Source organism: Spea bombifrons, chromosome 5 (genome assembly GCF_027358695.1).
Source record: "Spea bombifrons isolate aSpeBom1 chromosome 5, aSpeBom1.2.pri, whole genome shotgun sequence".
Classification (NCBI taxonomy): domain Eukaryota; kingdom Metazoa; phylum Chordata; class Amphibia; order Anura; family Pelobatidae; genus Spea; species Spea bombifrons.
Window position 1 is genome coordinate 8959760 of NC_071091.1, and position 15817 is coordinate 8975576.

Consider the following 15817-nt stretch of genomic DNA (forward strand, 5'->3'; position numbering starts at 1 on the left):
AACGTGCTAAACACTCACACAATGTGACACCGGCGTACTCCGGCCCCACTGGCTTCCACTTGGCTCTCAATCTCATATTTGGGATTTTGTTGAAGGCGATAAATGACTGGTATTTATTTACAAAAAAACCCAAAAAACTTTATATTGACATATGTATTGACATTATATATTAATAATAATAAGTATTATTTAAACTAATATGACATATGTATAGACTTATATATACATATTTAATATTATTTTGTTAATATGTACTAACAAAATAAAAAAAATAAAAAATAATTTAATATTATTTTATTAATATATATATTAGATGCTAATACAATAATAGGAATATATAATGGGGTCCATGAGCACTAGCTCCCAAATCAGTAACATTAAATAGATGTTATTTTGCTTTTAAGTTAAATTTAAAGGTCACGGCACAGTAAAAAATACTATTATTAAAATTATAATAATTTTTATAATCGCAGCGGGTTGTGTTTCGTGCCGTGTGAGATTATCGTGGTATTGCGGTTAGGGTCCTGCCCGTGGGTGATATCTGGTGTTATTCTGAGCGTGTTTTGTCCCTGTCCTTGTTTTGTCAGTAGCCGTGTCACCAGCTGACAGCCCGGGGTTATTTTCAGTTAACATTTTCCATTTTGTCACACATGGATTTCAGCACGAATTGTAATTGTGACAATTGCTGGCGACGTCGTGAAAAAATAGTATCCAGACCTGCTGATGGAGTTTACTAGAAATCAGAGAGTAAAAGTGCCTTTTTTTTTTCTTTGTAAAATGATTATTATTTGTGTTACCGGGAAAATGCAAAATATACACAGGGTATAATGTAAAATAAAAAGCAGCTCGGAAAGCTATACGACGAGCCGGACAGGAAAGCTACCTCTCCTAGCACGGTTCTGTAATGAGGAACATGAGATTTTTGTTTGTTTCCTTGTCTTTTAAATGAAATGTAATCCATTAAGATAACATTAAATGGATCAGAAATCCTTATCCAGCGCATGCACGGTTAATGTTGTAAATTGTAGCTGGAAACGGCTAATTTGAATGGAATCTCTTCATAGGCGTACAGAGGCCCTTTATCACTCCCATCACTCCTGTGTTCCAATGGCCCTTTATCACTCCCATCACTCCTGTGTTCCAATGGCCCTTTATCACTCCCATCACTCCTGTGTTCCAATGGCCCTTTATCACTCCCATCACTCCTGTGTTCCAATGGCCCTTTATCACTCCCATCACTCCTGTGTTCCAATGGCCCTTTATCACTCCCATCACTCCTGTGTTCCAATGACCCTTTATCACTCCCATCACTCCTGTGTTCCAATGGCCCTTTATCACTCCCATCACTCCTGTTTCCCAATGCCACATTGTGTGGCATTTTCAAGTTTGAAAGGCTAATTGATCGTCAAAAAACCCTTTTGCAATTATGTTACAGCTATATACACACATTATATATATATATGAGCACCTGAAGGCTTCTTTTAGATAACATGCGTTGTTCTTTTTCACACCTTTTCTCTTTGCTTTCTCTTTCTACTTCTCACCCTCTCTTTCCCTCCCTCTTTTTCTTCTTCGTTCTCTCTCCCTTTCATTTTATGCCTTCCCTCTTTTTTTTTTGACCACAATACTATTTAAACTTAGAATAAGGCCGGCAGGTTTCCACAAACTCATTGTATTTCTTAGTTTACCAAGACCTAAACTGATTGTGTGTAAATTGATTTGTGACAACACACAGGTTGTCTTTTATCTGATTGCCTTAACCGATTGCAGAGCAAAGTGCTACCGGCCTTGGAGAAAAGCCAGTCTATACATTCTGGAGTCTTCCGGAGAGAAACGTGTTAGTTACATTTCACGTACAGAGTCCAGTTTTTCATTTGTTTGCTCGGTTGTCAACTTTATTTAATGTGGTGCTTGATGTCATGGAGGAGGCGACTTTTTCAAGTTCATTGGCCCCTACTAACAATGTCCCATTTTTCTTGCAGCCACCAGAGGACCTTTGTTTTGGAGGTCATGGGGAGACACTGTGGGTAAGTAAAAATGCTAGACTGTTACTATGACAACCATGATTAAGTCAACAAGACTTTGACCGATGTCTGTTATATGTTTTTGTCTACCCAGATACCTTGCCCTTGTCAGCGCTTTAGCTTGTGGTGCGGACTGGGTGTTCATCCCTGAAAGTCCTCCAGAAGAAGGATGGGAAGATATAATGTGTAACAAACTATCCGAGGTGATTGATCTGTGGGTTGTTTTCTGTAAAGTAGTCAATCAGCATCATCTCTGTTTTCCTGTCTCCGAGCTAAACCATCGTCTCCTATTCAAACGTTTGCTTTTTGTTTATCGCAGAACCGCGCAAGAAAGAAAAGACTGAACATTATCATCGTCTCCGAAGGAGCCATCGACTGCCATAACAATCCAATCAGTTCGGAAAGGATTAAGGATGTAAGTATTCATTTTGCTGGACCTGAAAGCTTGTATATAAGTGTAGTCCCCGTCATTATTCTCATTAGGGACGACTCGCTGTAACATGCACCAGGCAACCACCAATTTTAGGTACTCCAGCGGAGACATTATTTTTTGCCATTCTCGGCCATTTTGCGTGCCCCGTGATGTCTTTTGACCAAACCTTTCCCATCTCAGGCTTGATAAAAGAAGAGAGTTTATTTAAAGAAGAAACACTACCACAGTAAGGGGACATAGTCTTAAGCTGGAGGGGAAAAGGTTTAAAAGTAATATCATGAAATATTACTTTTCTGAAAGGGTAGTGGATGTATGCCACAGCTTTTCAGCAGAAGTGGTAGATAAGTTAGGAATAAATGCTTTATTTATCCATTCACAACATATTCATAAAATATCCTTCCGCTTGTTATTATTCTTTAAAAATATATAATAATTTATATTAAAAAATAAGTTCCATGCAGTGCAATATAATATTTCAAATACAATAAGAAGTCTTGTACAGGTCTTATTAAAAATATGCAAGGTTTTGGTAATCTGAGAAGCGAAAAGACCCAAATTGTGTACGATACGAAACTTGTGTCTGGAGTCAATGAAACATTGTTTAAAAAAATGCATCAATACTTTGAAGATATTTAGTGCTTTTCATGGACTTTTAAAAGTGAAATATATTTCCAAATGTTTTTCTAGGCGACTACTGCTAACCAGCTGGCTCCTAAATTATTTACAACCCCCCCTCTCTTTAATTGTGTCTTTCCCGAACCAATTATTAAATAATAGGATGCTGAATTGCTCTTCTCTCCAATTGATTTTATCATGCCAAAAACCAAATCAAGAAAAAACTAAATTTCCTTCTGAGAATTCTCTCTCCTCCTTTTTCTCCCATTTCGCTCTTTCCCCCCCTATCCTTTTTGCCGCATCTCTGCCACCTGTATGTTTATTTTGTGTCTCTCTCTTCTATCGGTCTCCCCCGTCTCTTGCCCTCCCTCGTGCCTGCGCCTGTCTCTCTCGAGGAATACACCTGATGCGGGCTGTCTTGATTCATTATCATGGCACACCATCTGGTGACCGTCAATGACAAGACCTATTTCTAATCCTCAATCCTTAATTAGAATCCGTCTGCTGTAGCTGTACGTGTACGTGCTTCGTGTCCGCTCCCCGCCAAAACTTATCGTGGCGACTGGGGGTCATGTATCTACTGCTGTCGAGAGGGGGACGCCAGCTGATGAAGATGGGGGGATATAAAGCTAAACAAAAGAACAGCTTCAGGTTGCCCATTTATCAACAGATTTAAATTTTTCCCTTTAGACCGCCAGATATTTTATGAACTAAATCCACTTGGCGCAAATGCTTTCGATACTATAAAATATTTTAGTAAAAAGGCAGAAAAATGTCATTAAACAAACTTTTTGAAACTCTTTTCAGCTGGTGGTCAAACGACTGGGATTTGACACGCGTGTAACTATACTGGGTCACGTTCAAAGAGGTGGAACACCTTCAGCCTTCGATAGAATATTGGTATGTTCTTCGGGGTCTTCTGGATCTTTATGAGCTTCCCTTCCCTCGGCCCCTGTGGATATACCCATTTTTTTTAAAGCAAATTGTAGGAGGAACATAGTAATTGTTTTTTATTTGAGATGCATGTTGTTTTTTGTTAGAGATTTTTTGGAGTATTATAGGCTTGGCTACGAGGCACATTCAGTGACCCAGATTCCAAGCCCCTGGGTTAATTTATGCATTAAGAAGAGTCAACTCCAGTGAGCTTCTACTGTTTGAGATAAAGTAGGCCAGTATAATATGTAAAAACACCATTAATGACGTGGAAGTCTCCTTCCAGCAGAGACAACTATATGAAAAGACAAATATAGAGAAAATGTACTACTAATTCTACTTAATTGTTCCTTCTGAGATAATTATTCCATTAAATTCTATGTTAAAAAATATGCCTAGCAGTTTTAAGGGGTTAATGCATTTTCGTGACAAGTCCTCTTTTAACTTTTTTCCGCACTAATTCGCTCACCTTAGAGGAAACACTGCGATGTTGCTAGCTGAATTATTTAGGAAGCCCCCCCAACGCAAATGTTTATAGAATGAGAAGGTACAACCGAAACCAATGTTCCATTGCAAGTATCCATACTGTCTGGGGCCGCAGTTGTCCCGTCCTGTTAACTTCTATATCGAGAAGGACACCTATTTCCCTTTCTGTATAGGCAAGTCGAATGGGAGTCGAATGCGTCTTGGCCCTCCTCGAGGCTACACCGGAGACTCCGGCCTGCGTGGTGTCTTTATGCGGAAACCAAGCTGTACGTCTGCCGCTCATGGAATGTGTGCAGATGGTACGTATCTGAGCCGCTTCAAAGCCGGGTATTAACTAAAGCTTGTCGGACGTGGCAGGCATTACCATTGGCGCTGATTCTTTTCCATCCGTATATTCACCATTCATAATTGTCCACCAAAGTCTAATTTGATTTCTTATCAACTTGGAATACATTTTTTTGGGTCTTGGTGTTGAAGGAAGGGGAGACCAACACTGGCCCCCTAGAGAAGATTGGGTAAAAACGCTATCACTCAAGACATACCGTACATACAATATTAATAGCAATTCAGTATTATCACACATGCCTATGATCTTCTTTCTGGTCTCGCTCTTCTTCTTGTTCATGACATTTAAAAGGACAGGTCCGGTTTATTTTATTTATTATTTTTTTTTAATAATTTGAGCAGCAGTGAAACAAAGATCTAGTCAACGGGCAGCTTAACCAAATTTAACTCATGGGACAAGCGCATTAGTGACTGATGATATGTCTTTTGTTTTTGTTATTTTGAAGACCCAAGAAGTCCAAAAAGCAATGGATGAAAGAAGGTTTGAGGATGCTGTGAGGTTGCGTGGAAGGTACGTAATATTAACTAAATCTGCAACATTTGTGAAAACATATACACTTACAGTGTGGTTTTATGAGCTTCTGCCACATTTACTCTTTGGTTTGGGGGAGTCACGAATTGATTAATTCTAGAGGATTTATATGGTCAAAAATCTATGCAGTATTATCTAGGAATTTAGCATTAGAAGGAATTAACTTGAGGAAGAGGTAATTTGGTCACATTAGGTTAAAAAAATGTGTGCTTTGTCCATCTTTTTAAATAAGTCAGATTCTCTTTTAAGCCCTTTTTCTGATAATTTAAAACATAAGGATCAGGACAGGTGAACCAAATCCATACATGTAAATATATTGTATGTTGAAAAAAAGTGTGGCATAGATCACATAACAGGGTAGCAGTAAATTGTCTTATAAGCCATCTAGTAAAATCATATTGTTTTCTGGAACACATTTTAATCTGTTAAAAGACATCTTTAGCACTATATTCATATTAAATGTATTTTGGGGTCCTTTGTGCTAGGACCCCAATGCATTTAATGCATAGTTCCTTTAATATACATCAGCACATAACCAAAGGCTGTAAAATAAGAAAATTAAAAAGTTCTAAAAACATACAAATAAACATACCAGGTAAGATAAAAAAAGGTTTTCTCGTTAATTGTGTCTATTGTGGTTTTAGGAGCTTTGAAAACAATCTCAACACATATAAGCTACTCTCCCACAAGAAAGCCGTGTCTGAACTCCCGAAGGTAAGAGACGTTGTTTGGCGCATGCTATACAATAATATTGCATACAGTAATTCAAACCAGGAAAGGCAAGTTATATTCAGGAATTGGCAACAGTCTAGAAAATTGCTTTGTGATGTCATCTAATGTTTTGTAGCAGCATCAAATATACACCGAACTCCAGACCACAAAGTTCATCATTAATGCTTCCCAAATATTTGCATTAAGGACTCCTCTTGGTGTCCTACGTAAAACAACATCTAATATAAAATCAGCAAATTGATATTCTGACCATTCTATGTATAAATTGGTCTTTTGTGTATGGAATAATGAACAAAGTACCAGATTGACTCAACCCGGCAAGACTAACTTGACTGTCCGACTTCTCAATCATTTCCACGGCAGTCGGGTTGACTTCTCTGGCTTCATGGATTTCACCTTGGCAGACCTGGAAGTTTCAGTGCCCAGGTTACTACAAATCTCCCGAATGTTGGACCCCCTGTGAGAAACTGAAAAGGCATTTAATTTAAAGGCCAATTAGGCCGATTTAACTCAACAGTGTTTGTCCCAAGCGCAAAAGCATCCTATAGAAATTATTGTTGGTACAACTTCAGTCTCTTGACAGCCGTCTACGAAACAGCAGATGAGCTCTAGAAATGCTGTTCTGACTGCTATATGATAGAAACGTCATCTTCTGTTTCCTAGTATATATTTTTTTTGCCCTTTGCAGAGTAATTTCAACGTGGCGGTTTTAAATGTCGGAGCTCCCGCAGCCGGTATGAATGGGGCCGTGAGGTCTGCGGTCAGGGTGGGAATTACTGAAGGACACAAAATGTTTGCAGTCAACGACGGATTTGAAGGATTTGCCAATGGGCAGGTTTGTAATTCCATGTCTGCTATAAACATCGTATAATTGTAATTGCCTGATGATCACTTCTAACCATTAGTATACTTGGCACGCTTATTCAAGGATGCTGTAAGAGCTCTTTTGACGCTAGAAGTACAGAGCAATGGAATAATAATTCCCTGCCTGTTATGGTTATTAAAACATGCAATTAAATCCTTTATACGCTTATTTCAGATTTAGAAAATCAGATTTAGGGTTTCTACAATTTAGGAAGTTCTGAATGCTATGGTTACCATATCACATCATGGAACACGCGATTTGTTTAGATGGTGTACATACCCCTGATTAGACACTCGTGTAATCTAAATGAGTGCCCCTTACCTTAAACACCCCCAAAGAAGGACAGTATAGTCACACTCAACACATGAGAAATGATGAGAGATCATATTTGGGATGTGGGTCCTCGCCTCTATAGGGCTGAGATAGAGTTCCAATGTGTCATTGAGACCCTGATAGATGTATTATTTTAATCCTACAAGCTATAAGGTCAATGAGTTTTAAAGAGTTAAAATTACTAAATTCTATGGAACACAGAGATCTGAAAAACTCTGAATGTCGCGTGAATGAATGAAAGTGCCTGAGGCTGAATGTGCTCATTCTATCCTGCAATGGACATGTAGATACTGTGAGTGTTTCTTGTTCTTCGGTGTCCTGAGGTGGTGCTTTAAAAATAATAAATGCATCTATTATATGACGCATGCATGTAGCTGCAGTTACAGGTAGCACAATAGGGTTGCCGAAGAACCAAACCATCACACATTCATAATAATCCATTCTTTCTCGTAGATTAAAGAGATAAAATGGGGAGACGTTGGCGGCTGGACAGGTCAAGGTGGATCACTTCTTGGAACTAAACGGTAATTTTCATAATGAAACAATATCTGCATAGTGATTTAAATGTGTGTTAGAGCTCATTCTATACACCGACTACATGGTCTTGATGTGGATGAAATGTAGTGAAAGCCGACCTAGGCCCTCGCAGACCGGATGTTGGCCAACGCTGCCCACACACACCGTGCCGTGGATGCTTCACACATTAGGGGAGCCATTTTTTATATGGGGTATAACGGGAAGCAAAACATATTTTTGCTTACCTTCCACATGCCCGTGTACCACATTTTAATGCATTTGGAGGGGCTACACAAAAGAATTCCACTGACTATTTATTTAGGGATTTCATGGATTATACGTGTGACTTTGGTTAGACGATAAATTATTTTATACTGTAATGCACTGCCTTTCAAAGGTTTGGGGTCACTGAGCTGTTTTCATGGAAAAAAAGGACATTTCTCGCTGTAACATAATTACAAAAGGTTTTCTAACGATCAATTAGCCTGTTATACATAAAATTGGATTCGTGAACACAACGGGCCATTGGAACACAGGAGTGATGGGAGTGATAAGGGGCCATTGGAACACAGGAGTGATGGGAGTGATAAGGGGCCATTGGGACACAGGAGTGATGGGAGTGATAAGGGGCCATTGGGACACAGGAGTGATGGGAGTGATAAGGGGCCATTGGAACACAGGAGTGATGGGAGTGATAAAGGGCCATTGGAACACAGGAGTGATAAAGGGCCATTGATTGGAACACAGGAGTGATGAGAGTGATAAAGGGCCATTGGAACACAGGAGTGATGGGAGTGATTAAGGGCCATTAGAACACAGGAGTGATGGGAGTGATAAAGTGTCTATGTAGAGATTCACTTCAAAATCAGCTGTTTCCAGCTACAATAGTTATTTACAGCATTAACCCCGTCTGTGCTGGATTTCTGATCCATTTCGTGTTTGTTTATATATATATATATATATATATATATATAGTGTTTGGAATAAATAATTGTATTTGTATTGTAGTACTCTTCCCGCTAAGTACCTGGATAAGATTGCAGACCAGATACGCGCTAATAACATCAACGCCCTCCTCGTTATTGGAGGATTTGAGGTAATTGCCGCAACCTTTAATTTATTCGCTGCCTACAAAACACACACAAAAAATCTGAACATAACGCTGCTAACATTTTCATTGATCCTCTATTTCAAAATGATTTGTTTTCATCGGACACAGAAAAGATTTTGATAACAAGTAGATTGAAAACTTTTCATTTCAAACTCTTCCAAATAATAATAATTATTATACACAATATCACAAAACAAAAGTAATGTGTTTAGAGTACAGATCAGTAAAAATTGTGCAAATTTTGCTACAAATTGGAAAGCTATTACCATATAGTTGCATATATATATATATATATATATATATTTATATATATAATACATATATGTGTGTGGGTATGTATATAGATTATTACGTTGTGTGTGTGTATATATATATCTGTAATGTATGTATATATGTTGTATGTGCATATATATATATATATATATATATATATATATATAAAGAATGTTAAAAATGGCCCATTTGGTGATTGTTTGAAGCTAGCATAGTTTTAGAGGCTATTATTTTTTATAGATTAGTGTTTTAATCATTAACGTTTGGTACAACCGTTCTTTTTAATTATTGCTCTCCAGAAGTCCTGTTATTATCAGTTTTTTGTAAATTGGTTTTGTAATTTCTGTTGTTTTTTTTATATTGTTTTACTCGACTCGTCTTTTATTTGTTGACTTGCCTTTTATTTTTGTTGTGCGTAGTGGTTCCTTCCGTAGTGTGCTGTGGTAGAAATGGCTCTCCCCGTGGCTCCCTAAGGCACTCGATGTCAATTCTATTCTCCTACAAAGATTGTGTCTTGTTTTTTTTTTCCTCCCCACGCTATAAATGACGCATCTCAGGCCTACCTGGGACTGCTGGAACTGGCCGATGCCCGAGGGAAGTATGAAGAGCTCTGTATCCCTATGGTCATGGTCCCGGCCACTGTCTCCAACAATGTACCGGGTTCTGATTTCAGCATTGGTGCAGATACCGCTCTGAACACTATAACAGATGTAAGTCGGATCAGATATGTTTGAGTGCACTTAACTAACACATGCTATAAAACAGTGCCTCTGTTTATTTACCAGAACAAGATTACCTGATGTACATCACATTTATGTAAAGGTCAAAGGTTAAGATATAACGTAAAAAGTTTTACTTTACCAAGAGGGTGGTAGATAAATAGATCAGCCTCCCAGCAGAAGTGGCTAATACGGCATAGGCATGTATCTACTCAATCTAAGACAAGAACAAGAACTTGTTGGTCTAGGTGTTTACAGCAGGAATGATGGGCAGACCAGAAGGGCCGAATGGCTCTTCTCTGTCATCAAGTTCATGTTCCTGTGTAGGTTCTGTGAGGTTCTGGTAAATAAACGAGCAGGCGGCGGTGGTATGGTAAGTACTGCATGCTGCATGGCGCTTCCTAATCCTCTCCAGCATTTATTTTATGAATCCATCGCTTGCATCCGCTGCCCCGTTCCATTCACCATGTCTGTAGCCCAAGCTCTGTAGGGCTCTGCCCGCTTGTTGGCGTTTATTTCCTGCTTCTTTCTTATTACTTTTGTGCTTCTGATTTTCAACTGTAGTGAATGTTGTCCGTCATCAATTCATCCCACCTGTCACACGAGAACATGACAAACACTCCGCTCAATCCCAGCCTCCCCTGACTCCGCAAAGTGCTTTTCTTTGTGAAACGCTCTGCAGAGGTGTTTGGCTCGCTGCCTGTTGCCTCGAGAACCGGTTGGCCTAGGGGGCGAATGCATTGGGAGCGCACGAGTGCCCCCCCCAACGCCTGGGGAGAGAGGCAGCATAAAACACTGCTTGTGGAACGCTGTCATCAGTGAAGCACTTGCCGTGTGCTTCACTGATCCCTATAGACATAATTAACCCTATGCTGCCCAGCAGGAACATTAACTGTTGCAGCCAAGGAAAGTCACACAAATTAAAATGATGCCACTACCCCAAATAACCCATAATATTCACTTTATTTTACTTGTCCCCAAACCTGAGCCCCAAAATGGCCCAAAACTATATATAAAATATATATATATATATTAAAGTTCACGGTTAGCCTTTCCTTCTGGGAAGAAGTACCATTTCCCCGCTGCATTCTTCCAAAATAGTTCTCCTTTACTTGGGCCACGTCGCTGCTACTTTCTACTGGTGCGCAAACCTCTCTATGTGACTATGGCTCATATTTCACTAACTGCTTTATCGAGGAAGTATGACCCTCTGTCCCCTCCGTAGGGCCGCCAACATAGGATGTCAAAGTAGCAGCGATGTCATACAAGTGAAGAACAAAGAACTTCTGCTTGGAAGGAAAGCTAAATGCAATTTTCAATTATATTTATATTTTTTTAATTAAACTTCGTTCCCATTTCATTGGATATATATATATATATTTATATATATATATCCAATATCGTATGATATATATATATATATATATATATATATGTATATATATATAATACGTTTCGTTCTATTATCATTTCACGATCTCCGATACAGTCACATGTAGCTGAGACAAATTACTTGAGTATTGTTGCTTTAAAACTCGCAAATACATTACATAATTACATCGAGCCATCCAGCCATACATCTAAATGTGCTTGTATGGAAATGTGTGCTATATATACACGTCATCCTGGGTGAGATTTTCTAAGACTCTTCTTAACAACCAAACCTTTGTATAGGCAAGGTGTTTTATTAGATGAGTTAATTAGATAAATATATATATATATATAAATAAATAAAACTTCTCAGGTTCTCATACCTGTATAATTATTCCTCGCTATTATGTTATCTCTGCCCTGTTGAAGTCGCTGATTGTTTTTGATTGGTTTAGGCAGCCTTTGTAATTTGATGGCGCTATATAAAACAATAAATAATAATAATGTGTCCAGGGCAGGAATAATAGAGAATTCTAGTTCTGCCAGCTACCCAGTGGTATAATAATCCCTTCCTTTTAAATACCCGCAAAGCAATTCTACCCGCTGATAAAAGTAGTTGTGCCGGAAGCAGTAAAGGCGACGGTTCCCCTTTTCAGTAAAGTTACAGAAATGAACTCCTGATATAATATAACACTAACCGAAACCCTTCTAATCCTTGAATATCTAACATTTCCGTAGTCATCGGAATAGTAGTAAATTAGACCAAAACGCTGAAATCTCACCCAATCACAGCTGGTCGTCTGAAAGGCGCTATTTGTCTTGGCTTTACTTGATATGAGCGATTCTCCACCGCTAAAAGTATTCTTGCAGTCTGCACCTACATAAAAACACCGTTACATGCATTTTAGCTCAGTCTGAGCCACTGAGGTTTAAATACCTTTTAGAGTTTATTAATCAGATTACCAATAAACATAAAGTAACACCGGCTCCAGGAAGGATTAAAATGCATTTAACTATTTTCTTCTGTATCTTTCCGCTAATAAATAAAATGCAGAATATAACGATGATAACACGAGAATATAATAGACGATGATCCTGCTAATCTAAAATTCTAACTCTGCAATAATTCTTTAACCACTGCTGATTTTCCTCCGACACTCGCCATTAATTCTTATTCCCGCACTAATACTGAACTATCTGAACTCACTGCAGAAAACAAGTGGAGTAAAGGTGATGCTTTTTATCGGTGGACGAAGTAGAATTGGAGCAATAGCTTCTGAGACAAATAATGGGGATTGGTCCTGAAGAAGAGGCCTAAATTGTCTTAAGAGCTGGCACTCTAATTCCACTCAGCCAGTAAAATGATCATGTTGACTCCGCGTGCTTCTTATATTCCCATGGCTGCCATGGTAACACTTTCTACTCACTTCAGAAAGGAATGTGCACCAATGCAATCCCCCCCATCCATTCTTTACTCCCGGGCACTAAAGATGTCCACTCGCGCAGGTATATTAACCATTTCACGGAGTCGGCAAAGTATCGCCGGCAGAAGAGCGCTAATTTCATTTTTCCGCCTATGGGAAGCCAGACCTCCCCGCGCACGGCAGGGGCCGCTCGCACTGAGTAAGCATGTAACAGTCTGCTAACGTTATTCACGGGGCTGCTTCAGGCTTTTGAGAGTTTGCTCCAGTTGGCCGAGGCTCGCACTCGCTACGAGGAGTTTTGCATTCCCATGTGCATTGTACCCGCCACCATTAGCAACAATGTCCCCGGCACTGATTTAAGTCTTGGCGCTGATACCGCTCTCAATGCTATCATGGAGGTAAGAACATTTTTACATTTCAACAAAAATAATAAACATGAAGTGCGTCGTACACTAAACAAACAAAGTAATAACTGTAACGGGGGTCACATAATAAACAATAAATACATCTGCAAAATGTACCTTTTTTTTACAGGGATCTGTAATGGGGGGGGTCACATAATAAATATAATAGAAGAAAATTCTGAAAAATGAAGTGCAAACGGGCAGGAAAGTGTTCACCAAATTCCAGTTTATAACCTACTTATCGATTTAAAAAATATATATATATATTTTGTATGACACCTTTCATTTAACCCTTTGAGTGCTGGGGGGCAGGACACATTGTTTTTTTTTCTCCGTCAGGGGCCAGGCTGTTTTTTTTTAATGTTAATGTGCGGCTATCTTCTTTTAACTTCCTCCCGGAGGGGTAATGATGGCTCCCAATCGGCTCAGTGGTTGCACCCCCGGCACTCTAGGGTTAAATGTATGCACATGGCATACGGCACATAAAAATTATAAATCTGTGGATGACAAAGTCTGCTTGATGTGCATTTTTACTTTTTATCTATGTCCCTGCAAAACCCCTACGACAATATTAGACATACTGTACCTCTTTCTACAGATTGAGACCTCCATAGGTCTCCAGGCACACGGCTTCCCACCTCCCAGGTCAATAAATTAACAAATATAACACACTGACTCTGCACAGCGCCCCCTGGTGACTATAAAAATCTGGACAGTGTGATAACCAGAGCTCTTATTTATTTGCATGCATAGGACATCCCTACGGCTCCTCCCCTGAGCACCCCCGCGCCAGCTCTTTGTGGGAGGGGCCATGGCTGAGTTGGGGAGGTGGGGTTAACCATGAGCAGGGGAAGGTCTAGCTCTCAATAATCTTGAATGATAGTAGATGAGCTTTAGAGAATAAGTAAGCAGGGCTGAAAGATTGCTCTGTCTAGGACTGGAGATCAAATACTGCCTCAGATGTCTTGTCTGATCTCCAGAGCCCATGGGCCAAGTGGGAATATTTGTAGGGGCCTCATTTCTGTCTTTGTTCAGAGATGTGTTATTATTATAACTTTTTAAAAACAAAGAGACAAACGGCATTCAATAAAATGATATCATAAACTGATTTCATTATTTTAAACAAATTCTCTATTTTCACACATAAATGGCCATTACTGACTGAGGGGAGTCTTCCCAATCGACAGTGTTCCCTCTGAGGTGGGCAGTCCAGCATTGAAGCAGTTAAAAAGGGGTCTTTATATAAATACATTGTTCGGTGTTGCCTTGAGCATGCGCAGTGCAGTATGAGAAGATATCTGTTTGCAGGGGACTTAAGCCCAAAAGCAAATGCATTTAAATGTTCCTCCTCATTTTTCTTTAATTACACGGCTTAAGATTCGAGATATTCAGAACGTTCAGCCTTTAAATAATATATTAGTGAATTAGTGATACTGAACGCAAAAAAATAATAGAAATCTGGTTAACTCACGGTCAGCTTGCATTTAATTTTTGCAACATAAATTTTATATCAGACTTGCGATCGCATCAAGCAATCAGCCAGTGGGACAAAGCGCCGGGTGTTCATCATTGAAACCATGGGAGGATACTGCGGTTATTTAGCCAACATGGGCGCCCTCGCTGCCGGTGCTGACGCCGCATACATCTTCGAAGAACAGTTCGACATCCGTGAACTCCAAGTAAGAAACCGGTTTGATTCTGGTCTCAGTATTAGCGTAAAAACACAGCCAGAACTGTTCTTGAAAGTATTTCATTTTTTTCACAAGGGGATACATCTGTATCGGCCAAAGCGAAGGTTAGGTCTTTAGTCGAAGTTGGTTCCTTTTATTGGGCCAACGTAGAAAACGTTCTCAGAGGTATCACCAAGTGAGATAAACTGATATGAACTGATCCGAGTAGATTACAGTGTACACAGTATGGACAAAAGTATTGGGATAAATTTGGGGTGGAAGAACTTGACCGGCTGCAGAGCCCTGACCTCAACCCCCTCCGACACCTTTGGGATGAACTGGAACGGAGATTGCGAGCCGGGCGTCTCGTCCGACATCAGCGCCTGACCTCACAAATACTCTACTGGATGAATGGGCAAAAATTCCCACATAATCTCTCCAAAATCTTGTGGAAATCCTTCCCAGAATAGTTATAGCTGCAAAGGGGGGCCAACTACATATTAATGTCTATGTATTGATGAATGTGATGTCATCAAAGTTCCTGTTGGCGTAATGGTCAGGTGTCCCAATACTTTTGTCCATATAGTGTATATACATGAGGCATATTTGGTAATACTCTGAAGTGATTTATATCCCCGCTGTCCTCCCCTCCATGCACTTGCTCAAATACAGCCAAGTACTTGATGGCTGTGGCCCCTACCAGCCCTGCACTCCTAGCTGACCCTAGACAATGCTTTAGCTCATTGTTGTCTTACCGGTGGCCCACTGGCTAGATGCGGCTCACCAAATGTGTTTAAAAGCTCCACGTTTTATCTGAAAAACTCACAGGTTTAGTTATATATTTTAAGGGCTCCCCAGTCTTCGTTTTTCAGTTGTTTGCAGCTGTCCGCATTAAACTTCAATGACACCTTTGGGACAACTTTTGACCAGTGTCCATGGAAGACCTAAACACCATCCAATGAAACCGGGTTAATTTAATATGGATTATAGTATTAAGAGTGGGAGTCACGTTTGGGGGTTACAGAATGGGG

At 39.6% G+C, this 15817-nt stretch overlaps 1 protein-coding gene across 5 annotated transcripts in view; it reads left to right on the forward strand.

Annotated features, from left to right (window-relative positions):
• Nucleotides 1-15817, forward strand: part of PFKP (phosphofructokinase, platelet) — a 34884-nt gene that overhangs the window by 14832 nt on the left and 4235 nt on the right. For 2 of the 5 annotated variants that reach the window (XM_053466289.1, XM_053466291.1), the window contains exons 6-17: nt 1983-2027; nt 2119-2227; nt 2344-2439; nt 3880-3972; nt 4665-4790; nt 5283-5347; nt 6013-6082; nt 6789-6935; nt 7752-7822; nt 8823-8910; nt 9756-9908; nt 14631-14795. In XM_053466289.1, coding sequence (XP_053322264.1) covers nt 1983-2027; nt 2119-2227; nt 2344-2439; nt 3880-3972; nt 4665-4790; nt 5283-5347; nt 6013-6082; nt 6789-6935; nt 7752-7822; nt 8823-8910; nt 9756-9908; nt 14631-14795 — 1228 coding nt within the window. Of the gene's footprint in view, nt 1-1982; nt 2028-2118; nt 2228-2343; nt 2440-3879; nt 3973-4664; nt 4791-5282; nt 5348-6012; nt 6083-6788; nt 6936-7751; nt 7823-8822; nt 8911-9755; nt 9909-12957; nt 13111-14630; nt 14796-15817 lie in introns of all 5 variants that reach the window. The other 3 variants (XM_053466290.1, XM_053466293.1, XM_053466294.1) reach the window with 2 other exon arrangements.